The sequence below is a fragment of the Lithobates pipiens genome, unplaced genomic scaffold (genome assembly GCF_037356315.1).
Source record: "Lithobates pipiens isolate NorthernLeopardFrog02 unplaced genomic scaffold, aLitPip1_a1.2 Scaffold_16, whole genome shotgun sequence".
NCBI classification, from domain to species: Eukaryota; Metazoa; Chordata; class Amphibia; order Anura; family Ranidae; genus Lithobates; species Lithobates pipiens.
The window spans coordinates 318,132,918-318,156,232 of NW_027507748.1; the positions used below are offsets into that span (position 1 = coordinate 318,132,918).

The following is a 23,315-nucleotide window of genomic DNA, read 5'->3' on the forward strand; positions in this document are numbered from 1 at the left end:
CAGATCTACCATGACTTTACTTCCAAGTGCACTTTCAGTGCAAAGTGTATTTGCCTTTAGTAAATAAACCCCATGGAGTCAGGACAGGAAGCACTGATTGCAGGCAGCAATATACCATGGATAAGTAGTCCTTACAAATTAAAAGTAAACCAAAGCAATGATCAGAAAAGAAGCTTTCACTTAAGCTTATATTTGATTGTCAAAAATAACTATTGTTTGTATTGCTATTACAATGCTTATGTTATAAAATGAAAGTGTATGCTGTGACTAAAGATCTCCCTTAACATTTTTCATGAAAAACACCTGATTCAGAGGTGGGCTAGATAACACACACAGCTAAATGTGTTATAATCTTAATTAATCATGTATAGAACATATCTTACATACGTGTTTCAGTACATGTTTCCTTTTGCTAGGTGTTGTATGTGTTTGTTAAAAAATAAATATTAATTTATTATTATGACAAAGAGGGATGTAGCCATGGCTAGCAAGCTTTTTAAGCCAACCAGTTGAGCATTACAACCACACGATACATCGCCCCACTCGTACAGAAAGATGAAAGGGACTGGAGAACTTTGCATTGCCTCAGTAGCCAGGGTGGAATTTGATTGGCTGGTGGAATTTAAGCCCACCCACCAGAGTCAAGGCGCATCTGCCAGTCAGAGAGTGAGGCTGGGAGATGCATTGTGCAGGTTGTGCAGTGGTGAGAAGGCTAGAATAGGAGCTGGAGAGCGCAGTGTGCCATGGGGGAAAAGTGTGAGGAATCCCAGGACACAAGCCACAGGAAGGTGCTGGATTGAGAAGGAGGCTCAGAGCATCACTGGCTTGCATTGCCAAGGCTATTAGGGACAGAGTTGTCTACTCTTCATCTGCCTCCATCCTGTCTGAAGGACCAGCCACCCGAGGTCAGACTGCACCCAGAAAGACAGATGTCAGAGTGATGAGCATTCTCCCCACTGATCAGTAGCTAGTTGGGGTCCAAAGATAGCAGTTAAGCCCCAGTAGCTAGCCATTTTTTTGCAATATGTTTTAAAAGGTATGTGCTATGTTGATTGCTTATATTGATTTTTGCAGTGTCCTTCTCCATTTGCCCAATGTACTTTGGCAAGGCCCTTTACATTCTATAAAGGAGATTGAACACTAACTCAATTTACCTCTCCATGCTACTGTGTTGTATTGCCACCGTTGGACCACTGTATTTGAGTATTGTTTTTTGTGTTAACCACCTCTTTCCTTAAAGGCTTTTTGCCAGTTTCAATAAAGCCCATTTATCACCGTTGGTATGTCGGTGTGTTGGTGTGTTGTTGAGTACATCCAAAGAATAGGTCATAATTAGAAACAATAGAAGAAACCATCATTTACAAGGAATGCCTGTCGATGACGGCAATGCCGCGAGTCTCGGCTTCCGTGCGCATGCGCGGGAGTGACGTCATCGCTGCTCCGGCGAATCACAGCGCCGGAGCAGCGAGACCCACAGAGACCCACCAAGAAGATGGACGCTCGGAACTACAGGGGACAGCGGTGACTTCGCTGGCTCCTGTGTCAGGTAAGTGACACATAATGGACTACTATGCGATGCATAGTAGTCCATTATGCTTTGCCTTTACAGGGAATGAAAGAGGAAGTAAACTCATCAGGGTTTACTTCCTCTTTAATATTATGTGAATGAAGCCCCAGTGCAATATAGGACTAGGCTCTGTTCCCCCTGGCCATTCCTCACTAAATCAATTAAAAGTGTAAAATAATGTAACTGCTTTTCAGCAAAGCCAATATAGCACCCTCTAATAGTGTAGCATCAGGGTACTACACTATTTTCCAAAGGGGACTAAGAGCTCCTTGTCCACAAGGGACTTTTGCCACTGATCCTTAAAGAATTATTGTGTCCAGGAAAGAGAACTGTCCAGGATCTTTTCTTTGTACATAGGATGGAAGTTGTCTGCCTCAGTTGCTTCAGTCAAGTTGGGCATCCCATAACCCCTCTTCCCCATCCAAGTTGTTATCCCTAATAAAAACAACAAAAACAAGCCCAGGGACGGATTTCTTGTGTAGGAGTGTAAGTGGAAAATGTGTGTTGCCTGGCTGTGCAGTAATACGGGAGCCAGTTACCAGCAGCCCTTGCAGGGGTAAAGCTACACCAACAATGGTTTGACCTGTAGTGAACAGGTCAGACATTCAAAGCAACATCATTTTCTTCTTCTTAGGAGGGTCTTTGGGTAGACCTTAGGCACAATATCTTTTTCTCCAAATGGCCGTTACATACGTATGTGGTGGAGATGAGCCACTTCAAAATAAGATGTCTCATTATATACTGACATTCTAAAGCGAAACAAGGGGTAAATAAATAATCATTTTAAAAGGGCATTGAGTATTTGTATTCAGAGCTTGTGTAATTGTAACAGGGTCAGCTGACAAAAATAGGTGTGGACTCACTAGCAAAGCTTGATGTATATTTTCTGTCCTTTTAAGCCAACTTCCTTGGCTTTTAAATGTAGCGCTGGCTCCTGAGGAGCAGACGCTATGTTTTTTTGAAAAGTTAATTTGGTTTCAGGACGATTCCTGGTTTCAGTACCAGTCCAGCTGGGTTGCACTGGGCTCTCCTTGACCGCAGGTGTCGCTGTCACCGCCGGCAAGAGTAGAAACGCAGTCTAGCTGGGTGCATTGAATGCCACTAGTTCTCTCGAAACCAGCCCAGTAGGAGTGTTTTCCTGCTGTGCATTCTGGGGGTGCTATTTAAGGTTCCCGACGCCACGTGATTCTGGGTTTCCATATTTTATTTTCTGTCTTTTTGGTTCTGGTGGTCCTCCTGACTCTTGGGGGTGCGGAACCATGCATCCTGATTCTCGGGGTTGGCTGGCCCGAGGAGACGCAACTACAGGGACAGGCCTGACTGGATTTCGGGGCCTACTGATCCAAGGGTGGTCCGGTGCCGTCTCATCTGAAGGGAGAGGCCCAGCAACTGAAGAACCCCAGGGGAGGACTCTTCAGGAGAAGGCCGTGCGCAAGGCTAGCTTCTCTAAAGGAGCCTGGAGGCTTAGTTGAAGGATGCAACCTGGGTGAACACTCATATGGTATCGCCGGATTGGCTGAGAGAACCTGGTACCGTATGTTAGCTCTTTAAATTTATCTACATCCCTCAGTAACGCTCAACATCACAAGTCTGTGGCAGAGACTTTGTCAAGCACCCTACTGGCTGCTGGGCCTAGTGAGAGGAGGTATATCCCAGGGTTTTTAAATCCAGCTTTGAAACATCTTTATTCTCCGGATTTTCTCTAAGGACTTCCATTACGTTTGCAATCTATGTACCTGAACTCATTCCTAACCCTCTACCCTTTATTGAAAGACTCTGTTTCTGTTACAAATAAATAACCCAAAAGAAGATTCAGTGTCAGTTTCCACATTCTTTGGGCCATCTACTATGGGAACCCCTAGACGGAGAAGTAAATAAGAAGGTAATGGTAAGCTCAATAAAACCAGCAGCTCCTACGGGAGTCAGTGCTACATAAACATCCTCAAAACCCCCCTCCAACTTTGAAACCCTCTCCTCTCTCCATAGTTAACACGATAATCTTAGCATCACATAAACTAGGCTGGTGGTCATAGCCTCTCAAGATTTGGCTGGGGACAAATAGACTGAACCCTGCTCTGCCTTGGTACACTTAAGCTGGCCACACACAGAATACCTTTCACCTTGTTGCTGATGAACCAGTCGAAATTTGCTCATTGGTTGGCCTTTCCACTGTCAGATGCAGGCACTGTTTGGTGACCTTGACAACCAGCAGCAATGGCTGTCAGAATACAATAGCCGCAGCAGGAAATGCACCAATCCACACTATTTAGTATGGTTGGAGAAAACTGTTATTTTCTTTCAGTCTATGAAATCTATGTGTGTATGGTCAGCTTTAGAATCAAGAAGTAGACTAGTAGGCAAACTCTACTTTGCTGGCAGTCTGCTTAGGCCTCATACACACAGACATTTTTACAGCGGCTTTTTTTGCTGCTTAAGAACACCCCTCCATGTTATTCAACGGGCTCATACACACCATGGCGTTTTTGAGCTGCAAATGGCATAGGAATTTTTAGGCTGTAAAAAAAACCCAGGACCAGTGCATTCTGAGGCTCCAGCGTTAGAGCTGTAAAAACATCAGACGTCGGCAAAAGGTGTTAAACGCGAATTAACGAGGCTTAACGCTGTGTTAAGCCTTGTCTGGCGTTTCTGTCTCTATTCAAAACCAGTGGCTCCCTATGGGAGCCCATTGATTTGAATAGAAGTTGTACCAGAAGTCAGATCAAGATGATCCGACTTGCGGTGCGACTTGTGTGCTGAGAACCTTGAAGGGGAACCCCTGTGGAAATGTAAAAAAAATTGCGTGAGGTTCCCCCCTAAGACAATACCAGGCCCTTCGGTCTGGTATGGATCTTAAGGGGAACCCCCATGAACCATACCAGACCCTTATCCGAGCATGCAGCCCAGCCGGTCAGGATAGTGGGTAGGGACGAGCGAGCGCCCCCCGAGCCGTACCAGGCTGCATGCCCTCAACACGGGGGGGTGGGTGCTTTAGGGCAGGGGGGCGCCCTGCGGCCCTCCCGCCCCAAAGCACCTTGTCCCCATGTTGATGAGGACAAGGGCCTCTTCCCGACAACCCTGGCCGTTGGTTGTCGGGGTCTGCGGGTGGGGGGCTTATCGGAATCCGGGAGCCCCCTTTAATAAGGGGGACCCCAGATCCTGGCCCCCCGCCGTATGTGAATGGTTAAGGGGTACATCGTACCCCTACTCATTCACCTGGGGAAAAGTGTAATTAAAAAAAAAAGAAAAACACAGGTTTTAAAAGTAATTTATTAGGCAGCTCCGGAGGTCTTCTTCCGACTTCTGGGGTCTCTTCCGGTGTCTTCTCCCACTCTCCGGTTCTTATGCCGGGCTCCTCCACTATCTTCTTCCAGCTCTTTTGCTAGCGTTGGCCCGGTCTTCTCCGCCGCCATTGTCTTCTCTCTTCTGTCTTCTCTCTTCTAATGTTGACATGATGCTCTCTCCTGATGTAATGCAGTGTACGCGGGGCGCAACGATTTATATAGGCATGGGGCGTGGTCACCGGGTGATGTCACCCGGTGACCCCGCCCCATGCCTATATAAATCGTTGCGCCAGCGTACACTGCATTACATCGGGAGAGAGCGTCGTGTCAACATGAGAAGAGAGAAGGCGGTGGAGAAGACCGGGCTAGTAAAAGATCTGGAAGAAGATAGCAGAAGAGCCTGGTAGAAGAACCGGAGAGCGGGAGAAGATCCCAGAAGAGACCCCCAAAGTCGGAAGAAGACCCCCGGAGCTGCCTAATAAATTACTTTAATAACCTGTGTTGTTTTTTTTTATTGACACTTTTCCCCCAGGTTACTCATTCACATAGGGTGGGGGGCCGGGATCTGGGGGCCCCCTAAATAAAGGGGATTCCTGCCCACAGACCCCAACAACCAATGGCCAGGGTTGTCAGGAAGAGGCCCTTGTCCTCATCAACATGGGGACAAGGTGCTTTGGGGTGGGACCCCCCATGTTGAGGGCATGCGGCTTGGTATGGCTCAGGAGGGGGGGCACTCGCTCATCCCCACCCTCTTTCCTGACCGGCTGGGATGCGTGCTCGGATAAGGGTCTGGTATGGATCGTGGGGGAGACCCCCACGCCATCTTTTTTCGGTGCGGGGGTTCCCCTTAGGATCCATACCAGACTGTAGGGCCTCGTATTGTCCTGGGGGGAACCTCACGCAATTTTTTAAAAAATTTCCTCAGGGTTCCCCTTCAAGATTCTCAGCACACAAGTCGCACCGCAAGTCGGATCATCTTGATCCGACTTCTGGTACGACTTCTATTCAAATCAATGGGCTCCCATAGGGATCCATTGTTTTTGAATAGAGACAGAAAAACGCGGCTGAAAGCTAGCGATGCTTAATGTGCATTGAATTCAATGCAAAATGTGGAAAAATCGAGTTTTTAGCGCTGCATTTTTCCTGCCATCTGTACTAGCTTTACAGCCCATTTTTTAAAACGTCCGTGTGTATGAGGCCTTAAAGTAAATGTAAACTCTAACTTTGACATTTTGTTTGCTAAATTATTGTGTATCATAAACAATTGTCATGTTTTCTTTTAATAAAATACCGTTTTACCTTTTTCATCATTTGTTGCATATCAGCACTGTTAATCTTCTGCAGTTAGTTTCTGGACATTATCCCTGCATTTGGGACTAATTCTACCACTGATTTGGGACAATACTTTCTTTGTGGCACAGAAAACATTCTGTGAAGGTATGCACAATGTTTGGCTGCTATGAGGATATTTGCTTAGTACAAGAGTTGCCTCCATGTGATAGTGAGTGTGACTAAATGCAGACAGAGTGGGAGCAATTGTTTAAGGGAGGCCAGTGCAACAGTAAAGCCCCACAACGACCTACATACTCTCAGGCCTGGTCTATCCCTGGTCTATCTCTGGGGAATTGTGTAAGTAACCAATTAGGTATATACCCTGAGGATGTGCAGAGTGGGAGCAAATTTTTAAGGGCAGTTCAGTGCAACAGTAAAGCCCCACACCGACCCACTTACTCTCAGGCCTGGTCTATCCCTAGTCTATCTCGGGGAATTGTGTAAGTAACCAATTAGGTGTATACCCTGAGAATGTGCATGCAAACAAAACGGATTGGGTGGGGCCTTACATGCTGACATCACGCCACCAATTCTGGGTCTCAGATCGATGGCCTTCTTAGACCCCATTCTGGCGATCTGAAGTGGGAGTTCAAAGGTGGATTCCATGTGCTCGCAGAAAAGGCTGTGATTACATGCTAATGTTTTTAATACCTTTCTAGTGAGTGCATATAGGTGGAGGAACACTGCACTTCTGGTGACAGAATGGAGGCATTTTTCACACTGGGGGACATTATTTTTCCAGGATTCTCTTATGTGGATTTGGGGACTTTATGAATCGATTGACAATTATAGAGCACTATCACTTTAAAGATCACTTTGTGATAGATGGTCTATGTATATTGTAGCACACCATATTGGTTGATGTAATTTAATGTTTCAGTGATTCATGTGCTTTATTATTTATAGTTAATTTTTTATTGTATTCATATGTTAATCTGTTGCACTTTATATTGGAATGCTGCACATTGTTTTTGCGTTATTTTGATATAAGGTTGCTGTGTCGCCATTTTTGTGCAAGCTGCTTCTTCCTCTAAGTGCTCGCTTATATCTTTACTTTTAGTGCCTCCAAAAACTCACAAATATATAGAGGCATTTTGTTCGTCTTTGTCCTCTATAAACAGATCTCACTGACCTAAAAATCTGAACCTTTCACTGCTCTCAGCAAGTCTGCAGTGTATTAAATGTTTGTGAAAAAGATTTCTAAATTTATTTGTACTTACCAGCAGGCATACGAACATCTTTTACTGTAACGGCAGCAGTAAAATTGCCATTCCCTGTCCAGTACTGAATCAAAGTACTGACTCTGAATTCCTGCCACCAAGCCATTGTTAGAACAGGTCTGATACCTGAAAATGAAAAATAACAGGATAATAAATACAGTCATTTTTTTCCTTTTTTTTTTCTGCCACATAGAGATAACGTTATAACATTCATACTAACACTTCACAATTCTAAACCAGCTATTCAGTATTTTAGTTTTATGGAAGACAGATAGTGGGTGCTTTCAGTAATGATCCCAGCCCAGAAATACCCAATATTTAAGTTAGAGGTAAGGATTCAGGTAAGGGGTAGGATTAAAGGGGTGCCTTATGAGTAAGCACATCCATTAAAATATTTGTTTCGGAAGTATTAAAGAGCAAAATTGTAAGGCTGCATATTAGGGTAAAATATTAGGGGTTGCTCTTTTGGAGATACTAGTATAGTATACCTAAAGTGGAACTCTGGGCAAACAGTTCTTTCTTAACCACTTCAGCCTCGGAAGATTTGGATGCTGAATGAACGGGCCATTTTTTGCGATTCAGCCATGCGTCGATTTAACTGAAACAAAATTGGCGTACTTTTTTCCCCACAAATAGAGCTTTCTTTTGGTGGTATTTGATCACCTCTGTTGTCTCTATTTTTTGCGCGAAAAAAAAAAAAGAAGAGCTATTTTGAAAAAAATTATATTTTGTACTTTTTTCTATACTAAATATCCCCAATTTATTTTTAAAAAAGCGAATTTTTCCTCAGTTTAGGTCGATATGTAGTCTTCTACATATGTTTGGTAAAAAAAAAAAAAAAAATTGCAATAAGCGTATATTGATTGGTTTGCACAAAAGTTATAGCGTCTACAAAATAGGGGATAGATTTATAACATTTTTATTATTCATTTTTTTTTTTTACTGGTAATGGCGGTGATCTGTGATTTTTATCATGACTGCGACATTATGGCAGACACATCGGACAATTTTGACACATTTTTGGGACCATTGGCATTTCTACAGCGATCAGTGCTATAAAAATGCATTGATTACTGTAAAAATGTTACTGACAGTGAAGGGGTTAACACTAGGGGGCGATCAAGGGGTTAATTGTGTTCCCTGGGAGGTGATTCTAACTGAAGGGGGATGGGACTTACTAGAGGAAGTGACGGATCTTGGTTCCTAGCTGATAGGAACACACGATCTGTCACTCCTCTCAGAACAGGGAAGTGTGTGTTTACACACACTCATCCCTGCTCTGTGTCTCCTGCTCACGATCACTCGTGGCGGGCGGTCATCGCAACCATCGTCCACCAGCATTGTCACCCCCGATGTGCATTGGGGGCGTGCACGCGCCTGCTATCCCTTTTCTGCGTATAATGATGCCAGCTGGTCGGCAAGGGGTTAAAGTGTTTGTTAAGCCTTTCTTTAACCACTTTAAGACCGGGCCTATTTTCCAAACTTGTTTACAAGTTAAATTCAATTATTTTGCTAGAAAATTACTTAGAACCCCCCAAACATTATATATATTTTTTCCTAACACCCTAGGGAATAAACTGGCGGTCGTTGTAATACTTTTTGTCACACTGTATTTGCGCAGTGGCCTTATAAGCTCCCTTTTGTTGGAAAAATTTCACTTTTTTAATTAAAAAAATAGACAACGGTAAAGTTAGCCCAGTTTTTTTTATATTGTGAAAGATGAGGTTATGCCGAGTAAATTGATACCCAACATGTTACATTTCAAAGTTGCGCCTGCTCATGGAATGGCGACAAACTTTTACCCTTAAAAATCTCCATATGCAACGTTTAAAAAATTCTACGGGTTGCATGTTTCGAGTTGCAGAGGAGGTCTAGGGCTAGAATTATTGCTCTTGCTCTAACAATCGTGGCAATACCTCACATGTGTGGTTTGAACACCATTTTTCACTTCTGCACGCAAGCTCGGCGAGACGTGTTTAAAAAAAAAAAATTCTTATTTATTTCACCTTTTATTTTTATTTTTTACAGTGGCTATAGTTTGATAATTAGTTATTATAATGGACTAAATTAAAAGAAGCATCAGAGCGGGAGAGTTTACTTCCTCTTTAACTGCAGTAATGGGTAGTGTTGCAATAATTTTCCTGCAACCAGTGTACTTTGCTGTAACAGGCCGTACACACGATAGGATTTTCCGACAACAAATGTTCGATGTGAGCTCGTTGTCGGAAAGTCCAACTGTGTGTATGCTTCATAGAACATTTGTTGTCGGAATTTTTGTTTGAGAGCAGGTTCTCAAATTTTCTGACAAGACTCCAAGCGTGTCTGTGTACACAAGTCCGACGCACAAAAGTCCACATATGCTTGGAATCAAGCAGAAGAGTCGCACTGGCTATTGAACTTCATTTTTCTTAGCTTGTCATACATGTTGTACGTCACCGCATTCTTGATCGGAATTTCCGACAACATTTGTGTGACTGTGTGTATGCAATGCAAGTTTGAGCCAACATGCTTCAAAAAAAAATCCACGGCTTTGTTGTCGGAAAATCCTATCGTGTGTACATAGCATTAGAGTGTACTCTAGGAATGACTGTGCTATAACCCAGGTCTTCAGTGCCTGCCTACCTCCTCCATTCATATAAACTGTACTATAGCTTCTATAAATGAAAAAGTATCCATGAATAAAGGTGACTGACCTTTCATCCATTGGCCCACCATTTATAGAAGTTATAGTATAGCTTCTGTGAAAGAAGAAGGTAGATGCAAAGGATGAGCATAGTCAGAACTCTTGATGAGATATGACAGGTTCATCAGCTCTAATAACCCCTACAGAACTGGAAGATTATGGCGGTGATGGCGGTGAGGATAGGGGGGATCGGAGAATATTTTCTTTCATTGGTCATACATATATTTGCTGGCTCTTTATTTGATTGATATAACAATTTAAAACCAACAGAAAACACTTAAATAGATTGCATAGTGGTTTTGTTCATTTTTTTTTTCTTTATTTGTTACAGTCAGGACTAAATAATTCCATTTTAAAAACTATTTATTTTACTGTGGTAAATAATAAATATTGCACATTCATATTATGCAAACCTCTGACCAGTCACTTACGCTTTAGGTGTTAGGGGAGAAATTTGACCCTCCAATAAGCTTTTAAAACAGAAAACGATTACAAACAGACTGGAAATTGGTAATGCTTAAGAAATTTCTCTGTCTTCCACTAGATGGCAGTAATGGATTAAATGTCACTTTAATCAGATTACATTTCACAAAGGGTCAAAGCTCCATTCTAAAGAAGCAAGTTAAAACAATTTAATTGCTTAATTAGTAACTGCTCTGGTGCATGGAAAGATCATAATTCCCAGGAAGTTGTCCATTCATTTATTATGAAATTACTGTTCTGAATTAACCTGACACTCATGCAGAAGGAAAACCATACTTTACCAATGTTTTATTTTATGCCAGTAAAATATTGATGTACCTGTAAAATATGTACTTCAACCTTATGCCTGTGTTTATATGGGAGTAAAGTTGCTAAAGTGGAATATCCGGTTCTTTTCTCCTATGGAAGGTCACCTTGATACCAAGTGTCTCTACTTATTGCATGTAAGTACAGCCCGATAATGCGGGTTGGACATTTACTTTGCTTTTTTTTTTTATCTACCTTTTAATACAACCCATTATTCCACTTTACTAAATCACAAAAGAGGCTTTCATTAAATTAGCAAACAAAAAAAAAAAAAAAGAAGAAAAAACGGTGCTGCTGGAAGGATCCATATTCTTTGTACCGGTAATTATCTTTTCTCTTTATCACACTCTATCTTCAAGCGTCTCGCCTGTTTTCACAAATTGCACTGCTATATTGTTATTAAAAATTGAGGGTTACTTACACTGAACTTCAGGACGATATAAAAGACTCAAATTAATGTAGCTCAGTATTTATTATTAATTATTATTTATTAGTATTAATATATCAGTAAAGTACTATTAACCCTTTCACTGCCAGAACTGTTTTTGCATTTGTTTAAAAAATTATTTTAGGCCTGAAGAATCCATAAAACCCCCAAAAACATTATATATTTTCTGAAAGCAGACAACCTAGAGAATAAAATAGTGGTAGTTCAAATTCGATGTTACATGATATTACAGCAAAGGTTTAGGAAACACAACATTTCAGTAAAAAATACACCAAAGTTAGTTTTAGGGCACAAAAATGCAATATATTACCCAATTTGTTGGTAAAATATAAAAAAAAAATGAGTAAACAGATGCCCAACATGTAAAAATTTGCATACGCCTGTGAAATAACAACAAACTTCATATCCTATATTTTCCATAGACAGTGCTTTGAAAGCTCCCATAGGTCATCAGTTTAGTGGTATAGAGGAGATCAGGTGTTAGAAATATTGCTCTCACTCCAACATTCGTGAAGATATGTGTATCGTAATCGACATTTTCATGTGTAGATACCCAGACTCCTGCGTTTATGTTCCTACCTGCATATATGTGGGGCTGGGAGTGCCTCAAATGTTTTTTTATGGGGAGATCTCATATGCTTTAATCACTTCAGCTCTGGAAGGTTTACCTCCCTTCATGACCAGGACATTTTTTGCGATACGGCACTGCGTTACTTTAATTGACAATTGTGCACACGTACAATGCTATTACCTAATAAAATGTTTGTCCTTTTTTTTTTCACAAATAAAGCTTTCTTTTGGTGGTATTTGATTGCCTCTGTGGTTTTTATTTTTTGCGTTATAAACAAAAAAAGTGCGACAATTTTGAAAATATATATTTTTTTTACTCTCTGCTATAAAACATACCCAATAAAAAAATGTAAAAAATTCAATTTTCTTCATCAATTTAAGCCAATAATGAACTTAACTGGCCTGCACAGAGTCCTGACCTCAACCGGATAGAACACCTTTGGGATGAATTAGAGCAGAGACTGCGAGCCAGGTCTTCTTGCCCACATCAGTGCCTGACCTCACAAATGAGCTTCTGGAAGAATGGTCAAACAATCCCATAGACACACTCCTGAACTTTGTGGACAGCCTTACCGGAAGAGCTGAAGCTGGTATAGCTGCAAAGGGTGGAACAAGTCAATATTGAACCCTACAGACTAAGACTGGGATACCATTAATTACCACCGTTTATATGTGTGTAATTGGCAGGTGTCCCAATACTTTTCGTAATATAGTGTGTGTGTGTATATATATATATATATATATATATATACAGTATCTCACAAAAGTGAGTATAGCCCTCACATTTTTGTAAATATTTTATGATATCTTTTCATGTGACAACACTGAAGAAATGACACTTTGCTACAATATAAAGTAGTGATTGTACAGCTTGTATAACAGTGTAAATTTGCTGTCCCCTCAAAATAACTCAACACACAGCCATTAATGTCTAAACCACTGGCAACAAAAGTGAGTACACCACTAAGTAAACATGTTCAAATTGGGCCCAATTAGCCATTTCCCAGCAAATTTGTCTGCATGGTTGTCATCCCAGAAGGAAGCCTCTTCTAAAGATGCTGCACAAGAAAGAGCGCAAACAGTTTGCTGAAGACAAACAGACCAAGGACATGGATTACTGTAACCATGTCCTGTGGTCTGATGAGACCAAGATAAACTTATTTGGTTCAGATGGTGTCAAGCGTGTGTGGCGGCAACCAGGTGAGGAGTACAAAGACAAGTGTGTCTTTCCTACAGTCAAGCATGGTGGTGGGAGTGTCATGTCTGGGGCTGCATGAGTGCTGCCGGCACTGGGCAGCTACAGTTCATTGAGGGAACCATGAATGCCAACATGTTCTGTGACATCCTAAGCAAAGCATGATCCCCTCCCTTTAGAGACTGGGTTGCAGGGCAGTATTCCAACATAATAACAAACCCCAAACACACCTCCATGACAACTACCGCTTTGCTAAAGAAGCTGAGGGTAAAGGTGATGGACTGGTCAAGCATGTCTCCAGACCTAAACCCTCAATCCACATCCTCAACCTGAACGATAACTGATGATAACATCCACCAGCTCCGTGATGTCATCATGGAGGAGTGGAAAAGGACTCCAGTGGCAACCTGTGAAGCTCTGGTGAACTCTATGCCCAAGAGGGTTAAGGCAGTGCTGGAAAAGAATAGTGGCCACACAATATACAGTATTGACACTTTGGGGCCCAATTTGGACATTTTCACTTAGGGGTGTACTCGCTTTTGTTGCCAGCGGTTTAGACCGGGTTGCGTTATTTTGAGGGCTCAGCAAAGTTACACTGTTATACAAGCTGTACACTCACTACTTTACATTGTAGCAAAGTGTCATTTCTTCAGTGTTATCACATGAAAAGATATAATAAAATATTTACAAAAATGTGAGGCGTGTATTCACTTTTGTGAGATACTGTATATGTAATTTTTTTTTACATACTGCAACCAGAGTATTGCAGTTTCACCATAGTGACACTGTACTACTCTGGGAAGGTTATGAGTATTTTTTTTTTTTTACACTGTGATTGCATGTTACAGTGATGATCACTGTAACGGTAATAATTTTAACTGTCATGAATGGCTTTTATTCATGAATCATGTTTTACTCTTGTTTACTATTGTGATGCTGTGATTGGTCACAGCTGTCACAAGGTACAGGGGCTTCTGTGATTGGCCTTGTACACCACGTGATTACTGTGACCAGTCACAGCATCACAGTAGTAAATAATGAATAATAAATGGCTGCCATTCATGACAATTATTTACATTGTGAGCATGTGATCGCTGTAATTGGTCACAGTGATCACATGGTACCTTGGACAATCACAGAACCTCAGTACTGATCCCTTAGTTCCACTGTGTCCAGTGGATACCTGGGATAGGAAAGCTCACACCTGGCCGTAATTTTACTATAGTGATTAGTAATAATTATGATTGCGTGTAGGGGGCAAATGTATGTACAGCAAAGTGTATAGAGTATGGTATGTACAACATAACCTTCACAGTGCAGGAGTTAAGACTGTGTACAACATGAGATATACTGTAGAGTACAGGTGTCAAATTATGTACAACTTAGCGTATAGAGAGCAGGGGTCAGTATTTTGTACAACTTAGCATACAGAGTGCAGAGGCCAGCAGTATGTACAACATGGTGTATAGAGTGCAGGGGTCAGGAGTATTTACCAAATGGCTTATAGAGTGCAGGGACCAGGAGTATGTAGAACATGTATTGAGTACAAGGGTGGGAAGTATTTTCAACATGGTGTATAGAGTACAGGGGTCAGGCATATTTACAAAGTGGGGTATAAATCGTTGGTGTAGCATATTTAACATATAACACTGTATAGTGTGCAGGTACAGTTTCAGGACTATGTAAGGTACAGTACAGCGTGAAGCAGTCAGGGTATTTGACGTTGGGTCCTATATATTGCTGGTCAGTTGGGGGAAAGAAATAGACTAGCGGCAGTGGTCTGTGGAAAAAAAAAGTCTCAAAGTTCTCAAAGACACTCTGGACACTTCTCCTAAATCTTTTATAGGTAACAGGAGGAGCCTACCCAGATGAAGTAACACAATGAGGTAGTGTCCTAAGAATTAAATTAAAGGGGAGCACAAGTTCCACCTGCTAGATTTCAAACTTGTTGGACTTTGTTCATCTCCACTACGTATTCGTTGATGGGATTAGTAGTTTATGCACATAAGATAACATCTCTTTATGCTTCCAGGTCAACTCAGAGGAAGTGACACAATATAAGGGTGGTCTACGAATTTAAAGTGTAAGTGCAGCCTGGGTGTTGGTAGGTGGAACTTGTGATCCCCTTAAAGAGTAAGTTCACCTTTACAGAAAACCTGTAAGGTGAACTTACACTGGACCCCCTCCCCATCCTCCCTGGGGGATGTACCTGAGGTTGCCACTTCACCAGTCCGAGGGTTTGAAATCCCGTGGCTTTCTCTCTTCTTCTCTCCCGCTGACAGGATGGGCTAAGCAGGTTCTTATTAGAATGCCTCCTATACGTACCTTTAAGAGGTATGTTTAGGAGATTAAGGTGCAGGGTTTTCAAATCCCCGTACCGGTAAAGGCGCGATCCGATGTCTCCTAGTGGGTGATTGCCTTCAGCAGGAGCGAAGGGATGGGGAGGGGGTCCAGTGTAAGTTCACCTTACAGATTTTCTGTAAAGGTGAACTTACCCTTCAAGGGGATCACAAGTTCCACCTGCCAACACCAAAGCTGAACTTCAAGCGTGTTGGACTTTTTTCATCTCCACACTACATGGTAGGTAATGGGATCAGTAGTTTACATGCATAGGATAACATTGTTTTATGCTTCCAGGTCAACTCAGAGGAAGTAACACAATAAGGGAGTGGCCTAAGAATTAAAGGGGATCACAAGTTCCACCTGCCAACACCCAGGCTGGACTTGGACATGTTGGACTGTGTTTATCTCCACTACATTAGGTGACAGGATTAGTAGATTACACAAATAAGATAACATTGTTTTATGCTTCCAGGTAAACTCAAAAAAAGAGCAAGATCAACAGGTATTTTCTGTACCTTTTGAAAATGTTTTTACCTTGCAAAAAGAAAACTAAGGCAACCATCACATTCTAAGGCCTGGTAAACTGTAATATATCATTTTTTTTTCTCCTGGGTTTAATTATGCTTCAGGATCAATGCACTTGTGTGGCAACGACAAAAAGGCCACTTTAACAAAAATGGTTTACTGTATGTATACGGCATAAGAGGTAATGTCTGTGTTGGCTATAACAACAAATAAGGTCCTAGCTGCCATTTTTGAGAAGAGGAAAAGAAAACAAAGAATGGATTAGCTGCTATCAGTTACACAGACACTTCTGCTTAGGTGATATACAGCTGTGCTGTCATCCATTATCCTGCAAATACCACCATATTCCTTTCTTCTGTAGCAGAACTATATTTCTTTCCTTTCAGAAAGTATCCCTCCATGCACAGCCATGTCTCCTCACTGTTTATTCCACTCTTGTACACAAAGAACGTTTCCAGTTGGTTCCTGACATCTCTTGGCAATATAATCACACTAAATGAATTAGTCTAGCTTTCACTCCTGGAAATTGTTTCAGACTCTCCTTGCAAGCTCTGTGATCAAAGACGGTTGGCAAGATTACATAAGTGACAGAGAGACATTGTTTCTGTGTATGAGAACCAGTTCTGTGGCGAAATTCCAGTCCACTGAAGCAAACACTCAACATACCTTTTCCATTTGAAATTGTAATATGTTGATAGTACATTAAAAATGGAATATGTAAACACTTATATTACACATAAATACAATCCTAATGGGCGATATAACGTAACTGTTTAAGCCTTTCTATGGAGAACGAACATAATATTTATCAAAGAAGACGCTGTGCAAGAAGTATGTGCACAATTACAATACTTCCATATTATTTAAATAAATAGTAAAAGTATATTTAATGGAAACAACACTCAAGGTCATTGTGCAGAATACATGTCTGGGCCCCCTTTTAATGCCCTTTATTTATGCTTTATGTTGATTATACATAAAATGTATAGCTAAAGGTGCGTATCCTACGTAACATGTTATTAAACCCAAAAACAAAAAATAGACATATTGCAGCTTGCCATTCCTAAATGTGCTGGCTGCATTATTTTATTTTTTTACCGTACTTTTTTGTGGCGATCTGGCCAGTTACACAGTTTCTTTCTTAAGCCCCCTATACTATAAGATTTTCTGCTGATTTTTTCCTTCAGATTTACCAAAACCATGTGGTGCAAGGGCCTGCCTGATTGCATACACATTAAAACTCCTAAGGTTTGACCTCATATTATATGGTTTTGGTAAATCTAAAGGAAAAAATCAGCAGGAAATCTGATAGTGTGTATCGGGCTTTAGTGTGTCTTCATTCTGGATGGAAGAGCAACAGAGACACTTTTGGACAACAGCATTGTGTTTGATGCACTAGCAGATGAGACCAACACATTAAAACTGAACTCCTGCTAACACCGACTACTTCCACAAGGATACCCCAGGTATGGCACATGCATACTTACATCAGTCCAAGCTGGATGTAACTTTGCAAAAAAAAAAAGAAAAGAAAAACCACACCTAGACTTCAGCTTTAAAACTGAACTGCAGCTTTACCGCCCATTTTGCTCAGTTGTACAGGTTCCTCTCCTGTATGCGAATGCTTAGTGTGATTTTATTATACACTGTGAACTTCTTATGCCGCGTACACACGACTGGACTTTTCGACGGACTTGGTCCAGCGGACAATCCGACGGACTTTGCAGCTGAGCTCCGCCGGACTTTCAAATGAACGGACTTGGCCACACACGATCCCTCCAAAAGTCCATCGGATTCTAACGTGATGACGTAGAATAAGGATATAAGAATATAATATAAGAATATAATATATATATATATATATATATATATATATATATATATAAGAATATAAGAATAAGGCCAGTAGCCAATAGCTGCCCTAGCTTCAGCTTTAGTCTGTCGGACTAGCACATAGACAAACAGATTGTCCGCTAAAAGCCGAATCCGGCGGACGAAAATTTGAAGCCAGTCTTATTTCTAGGTCCGCCGGACTTTTGGGAAGAAAAAGTCCACTCGAGCCCACATACAATCGAATTGTCTGACAGACTCTGGTCCGCTGGAAAGTCCGATCGTGTGTAAGCAAGCATTACAGTGTGCATCAGAAGATGCAGAAAGTAAGAGCCTGTCTCGTTTACTGGCTGGAGGACTTTCAGTATCATCATATACCTCTGTCCTGCCCAGCTTGACTATCTCAGTCCCTGATGAGTGGCAAGTTAGCCACGAAACGCGTAGAGCTTCAGATGCCATAAATTCTATAATCATGCAGTTTTGTAACATATTCTGTATATACTGTTTTACCTAATTTACTTGAATATCATCGTCAATGTGCAATATGCTAATGTAATGTAATGTATCAATTAATCATGATGGACAATGCAATATGTACCATTGTTTTTGATGTATTTTACTGTGTAATATTTAATAAATTCAACATTATCAGACCTATACAGCTCATTTTTTGCTTCCAAAATCCGCATGCTTCATGTGAAGTCCCAACTTCTTCTCTTGCTTCGACTATCTCTGTCCCATCCCTTGATTCATTGGATTTCAGTTTTCAATCATGGAGGCACAACATTATATGTGGACATTACCTTGAGTGGTCTGCATGCAAATGCAGTCTACCAAAAAATGGCCAATCCTCCAAACTGACACCCACCTATTCATATACGTTAACATTGGCATAAATCCTCCCTGCACTGCTTAAAGCACATGTGCACCCACCCCTCGCCCCATTTTGTACCACCCCTACTTGCCTTACGGTGGTATCTGCACATTTCAGATACTCACCCATCCAGCGGATTCAGCAATGTCATGCTGAGATCCTCTCATGCCAACCACAGCTCTTTCCCATGCTGCCATGCTCTTTCTGATGTCATTGAGAGACCCGTCAGCTCTCCCTGATTCAGCGGGTGGGCCTCCCGATGACGTGCCAGTAGGCCCGCCCCCTCCTGATTTACTGAATGGAGGGCTATGCCTCCTGAGATAAGTGATGTGCATATCCCAGGAGGCACAGCGGGCAATGTGCATGTTATTTGATTAAGTTGACAAATGTGCATAGGGAGGCGGGGCTGGACATTTTTTCTTAAAAAAGGTACAAACCCCCCCCCCCCCAAAAAAAAAAACAGCACAATACCTAGAGAGGATGGATGGGTGGAGTGAAAGAGGGTGAATACTTTAAATCAGAGTTGTGGGTTCTTAAGGGGAGAACTGAAGCAGAATGCTGGGATGTTTTCAGGAAGCTATGTTCAACACCCTGCCTACCCCTCCAAGCAGCCATGATCTGCCTATATTATGTAGGGAAGCAGAGAGACTCAGTGATGATGTCACTGGGTTTAAAATAAAGTATGTAATAAAAGTGAGAACATTTTTTTTTTATTAACTTATTGAACAGGGACTAAAAAGCAGAGAAGGGAAAATAAAAGTAAATTAAAAGTAAATTAAAAAAGCAAAAGCAAGAAAATTTAGAATGTTCATTGCTATGGTTTATATACACTTTAACACCGATAGTGAAGCTTACAGTGTTGAAGATTATATATTTGATATGCCTGACAATGTTCTTTCTCCTCTGAGTCATTGAGGCTCTCATCACAACTTTTTAGGCTGGGTTCACACCTATGCAAATTGGATGCAGTGTATCGCATAACATTTTAAAATCTATTAGTTTGAATGCATCTGGTTCACATATGTGCGATGCATTCGCAGTCCGCATTGTCAAAAAAAGTGTGCGTTTTCTAGGCATTGCGGTGCGAATTCCAACCACTGATCTTCTATGGGAAGGCATCTGATTTGCAGATGCATTCCTTTCTGAACACAAATTCTCTCCCCCTCTTCACTACACCTCCCCCCTCTCCCAGGTCAGCTGATCTGCAGCTCCAATGGAGAGGAAGCGCTGAACAGCTGCTTTTTCACTTTCGCACAGAGAATGGAGCTGTAATTCGCACCAGACTAATGTGAACCCAGCCTTAATCTTTATTTATTTATTTATTTTTATTCCCTACTAGTTTAGAATACAAAGCAGCTAATCAGAAGCACTATGTAACAGTATCAACCTATTATAGACACAAATAATCATTTTCTATAAATATGGAGTGCAAGCAGCTAAGAATGGTGGAAAATGAAACCGTTTAATAATGTACACAGCCTAATGCAAACGCTCAGTAAAACATATACCTAGTAAATTAGTGTACCTAAAAAAAAAGGTTTAGAAATGGAAACTAAAATAGCAAAGCTTTACACGGATATCTATAATTCACATGAAAGGATGCTGCGTAAACACGATCGGAATTCTCGTCGGACGGAATTCCGCTCAAGCTGTCTGCCTACACATGGTCACACCAAATTCCGATAGTTTAGAACATGGTGACATACAATACGTACGACAGGACTAGAAAAAGGAAGTTCAATAGCCAGTAGCCAATAGCTTCTCGTAGTTGAATCTGAGCATGTGTGAGTTTTAGCGTGTCGGAATTGCATACACACGATCGGAATTTCCAATAGAAAGTTTTTCCGTCTGGAAAATTGAGAACATGCTATCAATTTTTGGTTAGCGGAAATTCGGACAGCTAAATTCTGATGGAGCATACACACAGTCGCATTTTCCGATGAAAAGCTCTCATTGGCCTTTTTCTGGCCGGAATTCCAATCGTGTGTACGTGGCATGAAAGCTATGGAGATTACAGAAAGATGATACTTTTTTATTGCATTTCCTCGCTGTATTTATATTCCTGTAATCCTTCTGTAGCAATTATTTGGGAGCTGATGGATTTTCGAGCTCTCCACTCTTCCTACTGGTGGCCTGCCTTGTAATTGCACCTACAGAACTCATTAACCCACTGACAGTAACAAAGAGACTTCTGATCTTTCAGTCCTTTTCTTTACCATTTATTGGCTCAATGGCTCAGCGTTTGAGTTTGGAGTGGGGTACAGGATACCTAAAAACAGCAGCTCAATGCTCAGAAGGCTTTCCAGTGAACTTAGGCCCAACATGCTAATATCTTTCAGTACATTTATTCTGTTGGCACAGCCTAATGTAGAACTCTGTAGGCGGAGGCTGCCTTTAACCACTTTCAGACCGGACCAATTTGCTGGTCAAAGACCAGACCACTTTTTGCGATTTGGCACTGCGTCGATTTAACTGACAATTGCGCGGTCGTGCAACATGGCTCCCAAACAAAATTGACATCCTTTTTTTCCCACAAATAGAGCTTTCTTTTGGTGGTATTTGATCACCCCTGCGGTTTTTATTTTTTGCGCTAAAAACAAAAATAGAGCGACAATTTTGAAAAAAACGCATTATTTTTAACTTTTTGTTATAATAAATATCCCCCAAAAATACATAAAAAAACATTTTTTTCCTTCAGTTTAGGCCGATACGTATTCTTCTACATATTTTTGGCAAAAAAAATTGCAATAAGCGATTATTGATTGGTTTGCGCAAAAGTTATAGCGTTTACAAAATAGGGATAGTTTTATAGCATTTTTATAATAAATAATACTTTTTTATTATTTATATTTTTACTAGTAATGGCAGCGATCAGCGATTTTTATTGTGACTGCGACATTGTGGGGGACCCATCGGACATTTTTGACACATTTTTGGGACCATTGTCATTTATACAGTAATCACTGCTATACAAATGCAGTGATTCCTGTGTAAATGACACTGGCAGTGAAGGGGTTAACCAGTGGGTGGCAGTGTAGGGGTTAAGTGTAGGGGTTAAGTGTTCCTAGGGGTGTGTTACTAACTGTGGGGGGGTTGGGCTTTCATTTAGTGAACACTGATCTCTGCTCCAATCACATGGAGCAGAGATCAGCGTCACTAGTTGCTAGGCAGAATGAAGAAATGCTGTTTACAACGGCATTTCTTCATTTGGCCGCTCCGTGAGACGATCGCGGGGATGCCCGCGGCGATCGAGTCCGCGGGTCCCGCGACCGGACTCACGTGGGTCTCGACCAGCGCGATAGCAGGGCGGCAAATTTAAAGGGACGTACATGTACGCCCATTTGCCTGCCCATGCCATTCTGTCGACGTACATCGTCGTGCGCTGGTCGGCAAGTGGTTAAAGAATATCTAAACCCAAAAACAAACATTTGATAAATTGCAGCTTACCAATCCTTACATGTCATTGCTGCATTCATTTTCTGTTTTTAGTTTTGCTTTTTTCAATTTTTACCTGGTGACCCAGCCATATTCGTGTGGCTCCTCTGTCTATGGAAGAGCAACAGTGACACCCTTGGACAGGAGCACTGCCTGGAGAGGGTGTTGTTAGACTAGGGTATTTAGATGGACGTAACATACGTGACTAACTTATGAAGGCCTATCTCCAGCTAACAATTTTGAAGAAGTTACAGAAAAAGTTTTTTTTTCTTTTATGGTAAAGGTTTTCATTAAATGAATAAAGGTTGACCATAAGTTGAAGGCTGACCAGAAAGTTTAAAGGCCTGAAAGAAAGTTGAAAAATAACAGTAGGGTCAACAGGTACAAACTGAAGTTACAGGGGGATGTGGGGAAAAAAAAACTACTTTGTTAATACTAGTCAGACTGGATCATGCCTGCCATTTTTTTTTTTGCCTATAGTACTGCTTTAGGTATCCTTGGCTTCTGCCACAGACCAGGTTAGGACTCGTCAGACATCTGCCACAGGCCAGTTTATTACACTCTAGACCAGCCTTTCTCAACCTTTTCAACACAGAGGAACCCTTGAAATAGTTCTCCGGTCTCGGGGAACCCTTGCTAAACATTTGAGATCTGCAATTCATGATAAATTAGTGTGATGGTCAGTGGGAAGAATGGTCCTTATACTTGTGGTCATTGGGAATAATTACCTCCTTACAGATAGCTAAAATGATCAATGGAATCTCGAGAACTTATCTGAGAGGTAGAAATTGCCCAATGCTGAAGGAACCCCTAACAACCTCTGGAGGAACCCTAGTTGAGAATCACTGCTCTAGACCCAGACTGGCAGCTAGAAAACGACTCTTTTTTGGCACAGACTTCCTCCTCCAGGCAAATAGCCAGAAAGTTAAAGACTGGACCTCTCTGGAAATAAATCCCTCCAGGCAGCAGCCTTGTAGGGAAGGACTAGAGACACATCCTTACCAGACAAAGCCTGGGAGGCGAGGACTCTTTTAGTTTTAGTTTAGTTTAGTTTTTCTATTCTCTTCCCTTGGCCCACATTACTGGCATAAAGCCCACATTGATTGACCGAGGTGGGATAAATATTCATAATCCAATAAACTGCATTTTGCCACTGAAGAACACTTGTCAGTGACAGGCACAAGTATACAATGTTTTTGGGTTTAGGAGAACTCTAACAAACC

General features: G+C 41.4%; 1 protein-coding gene across 1 annotated transcript in view; it reads right to left on the reverse strand.

The window, feature by feature from the left end:
• The window catches only part of DPT (dermatopontin), a 62,396-nt gene that overhangs the window by 28,468 nt on the left and 10,613 nt on the right, over window positions 1–23,315 (reverse strand). Inside the window, exon 2 of the mRNA XM_077481672.1 lies at window positions 7,401–7,526. Coding sequence (XP_077337798.1) covers window positions 7,401–7,526 — 126 coding nt within the window. The remainder of the gene's footprint in view (window positions 1–7,400; window positions 7,527–23,315) is intronic.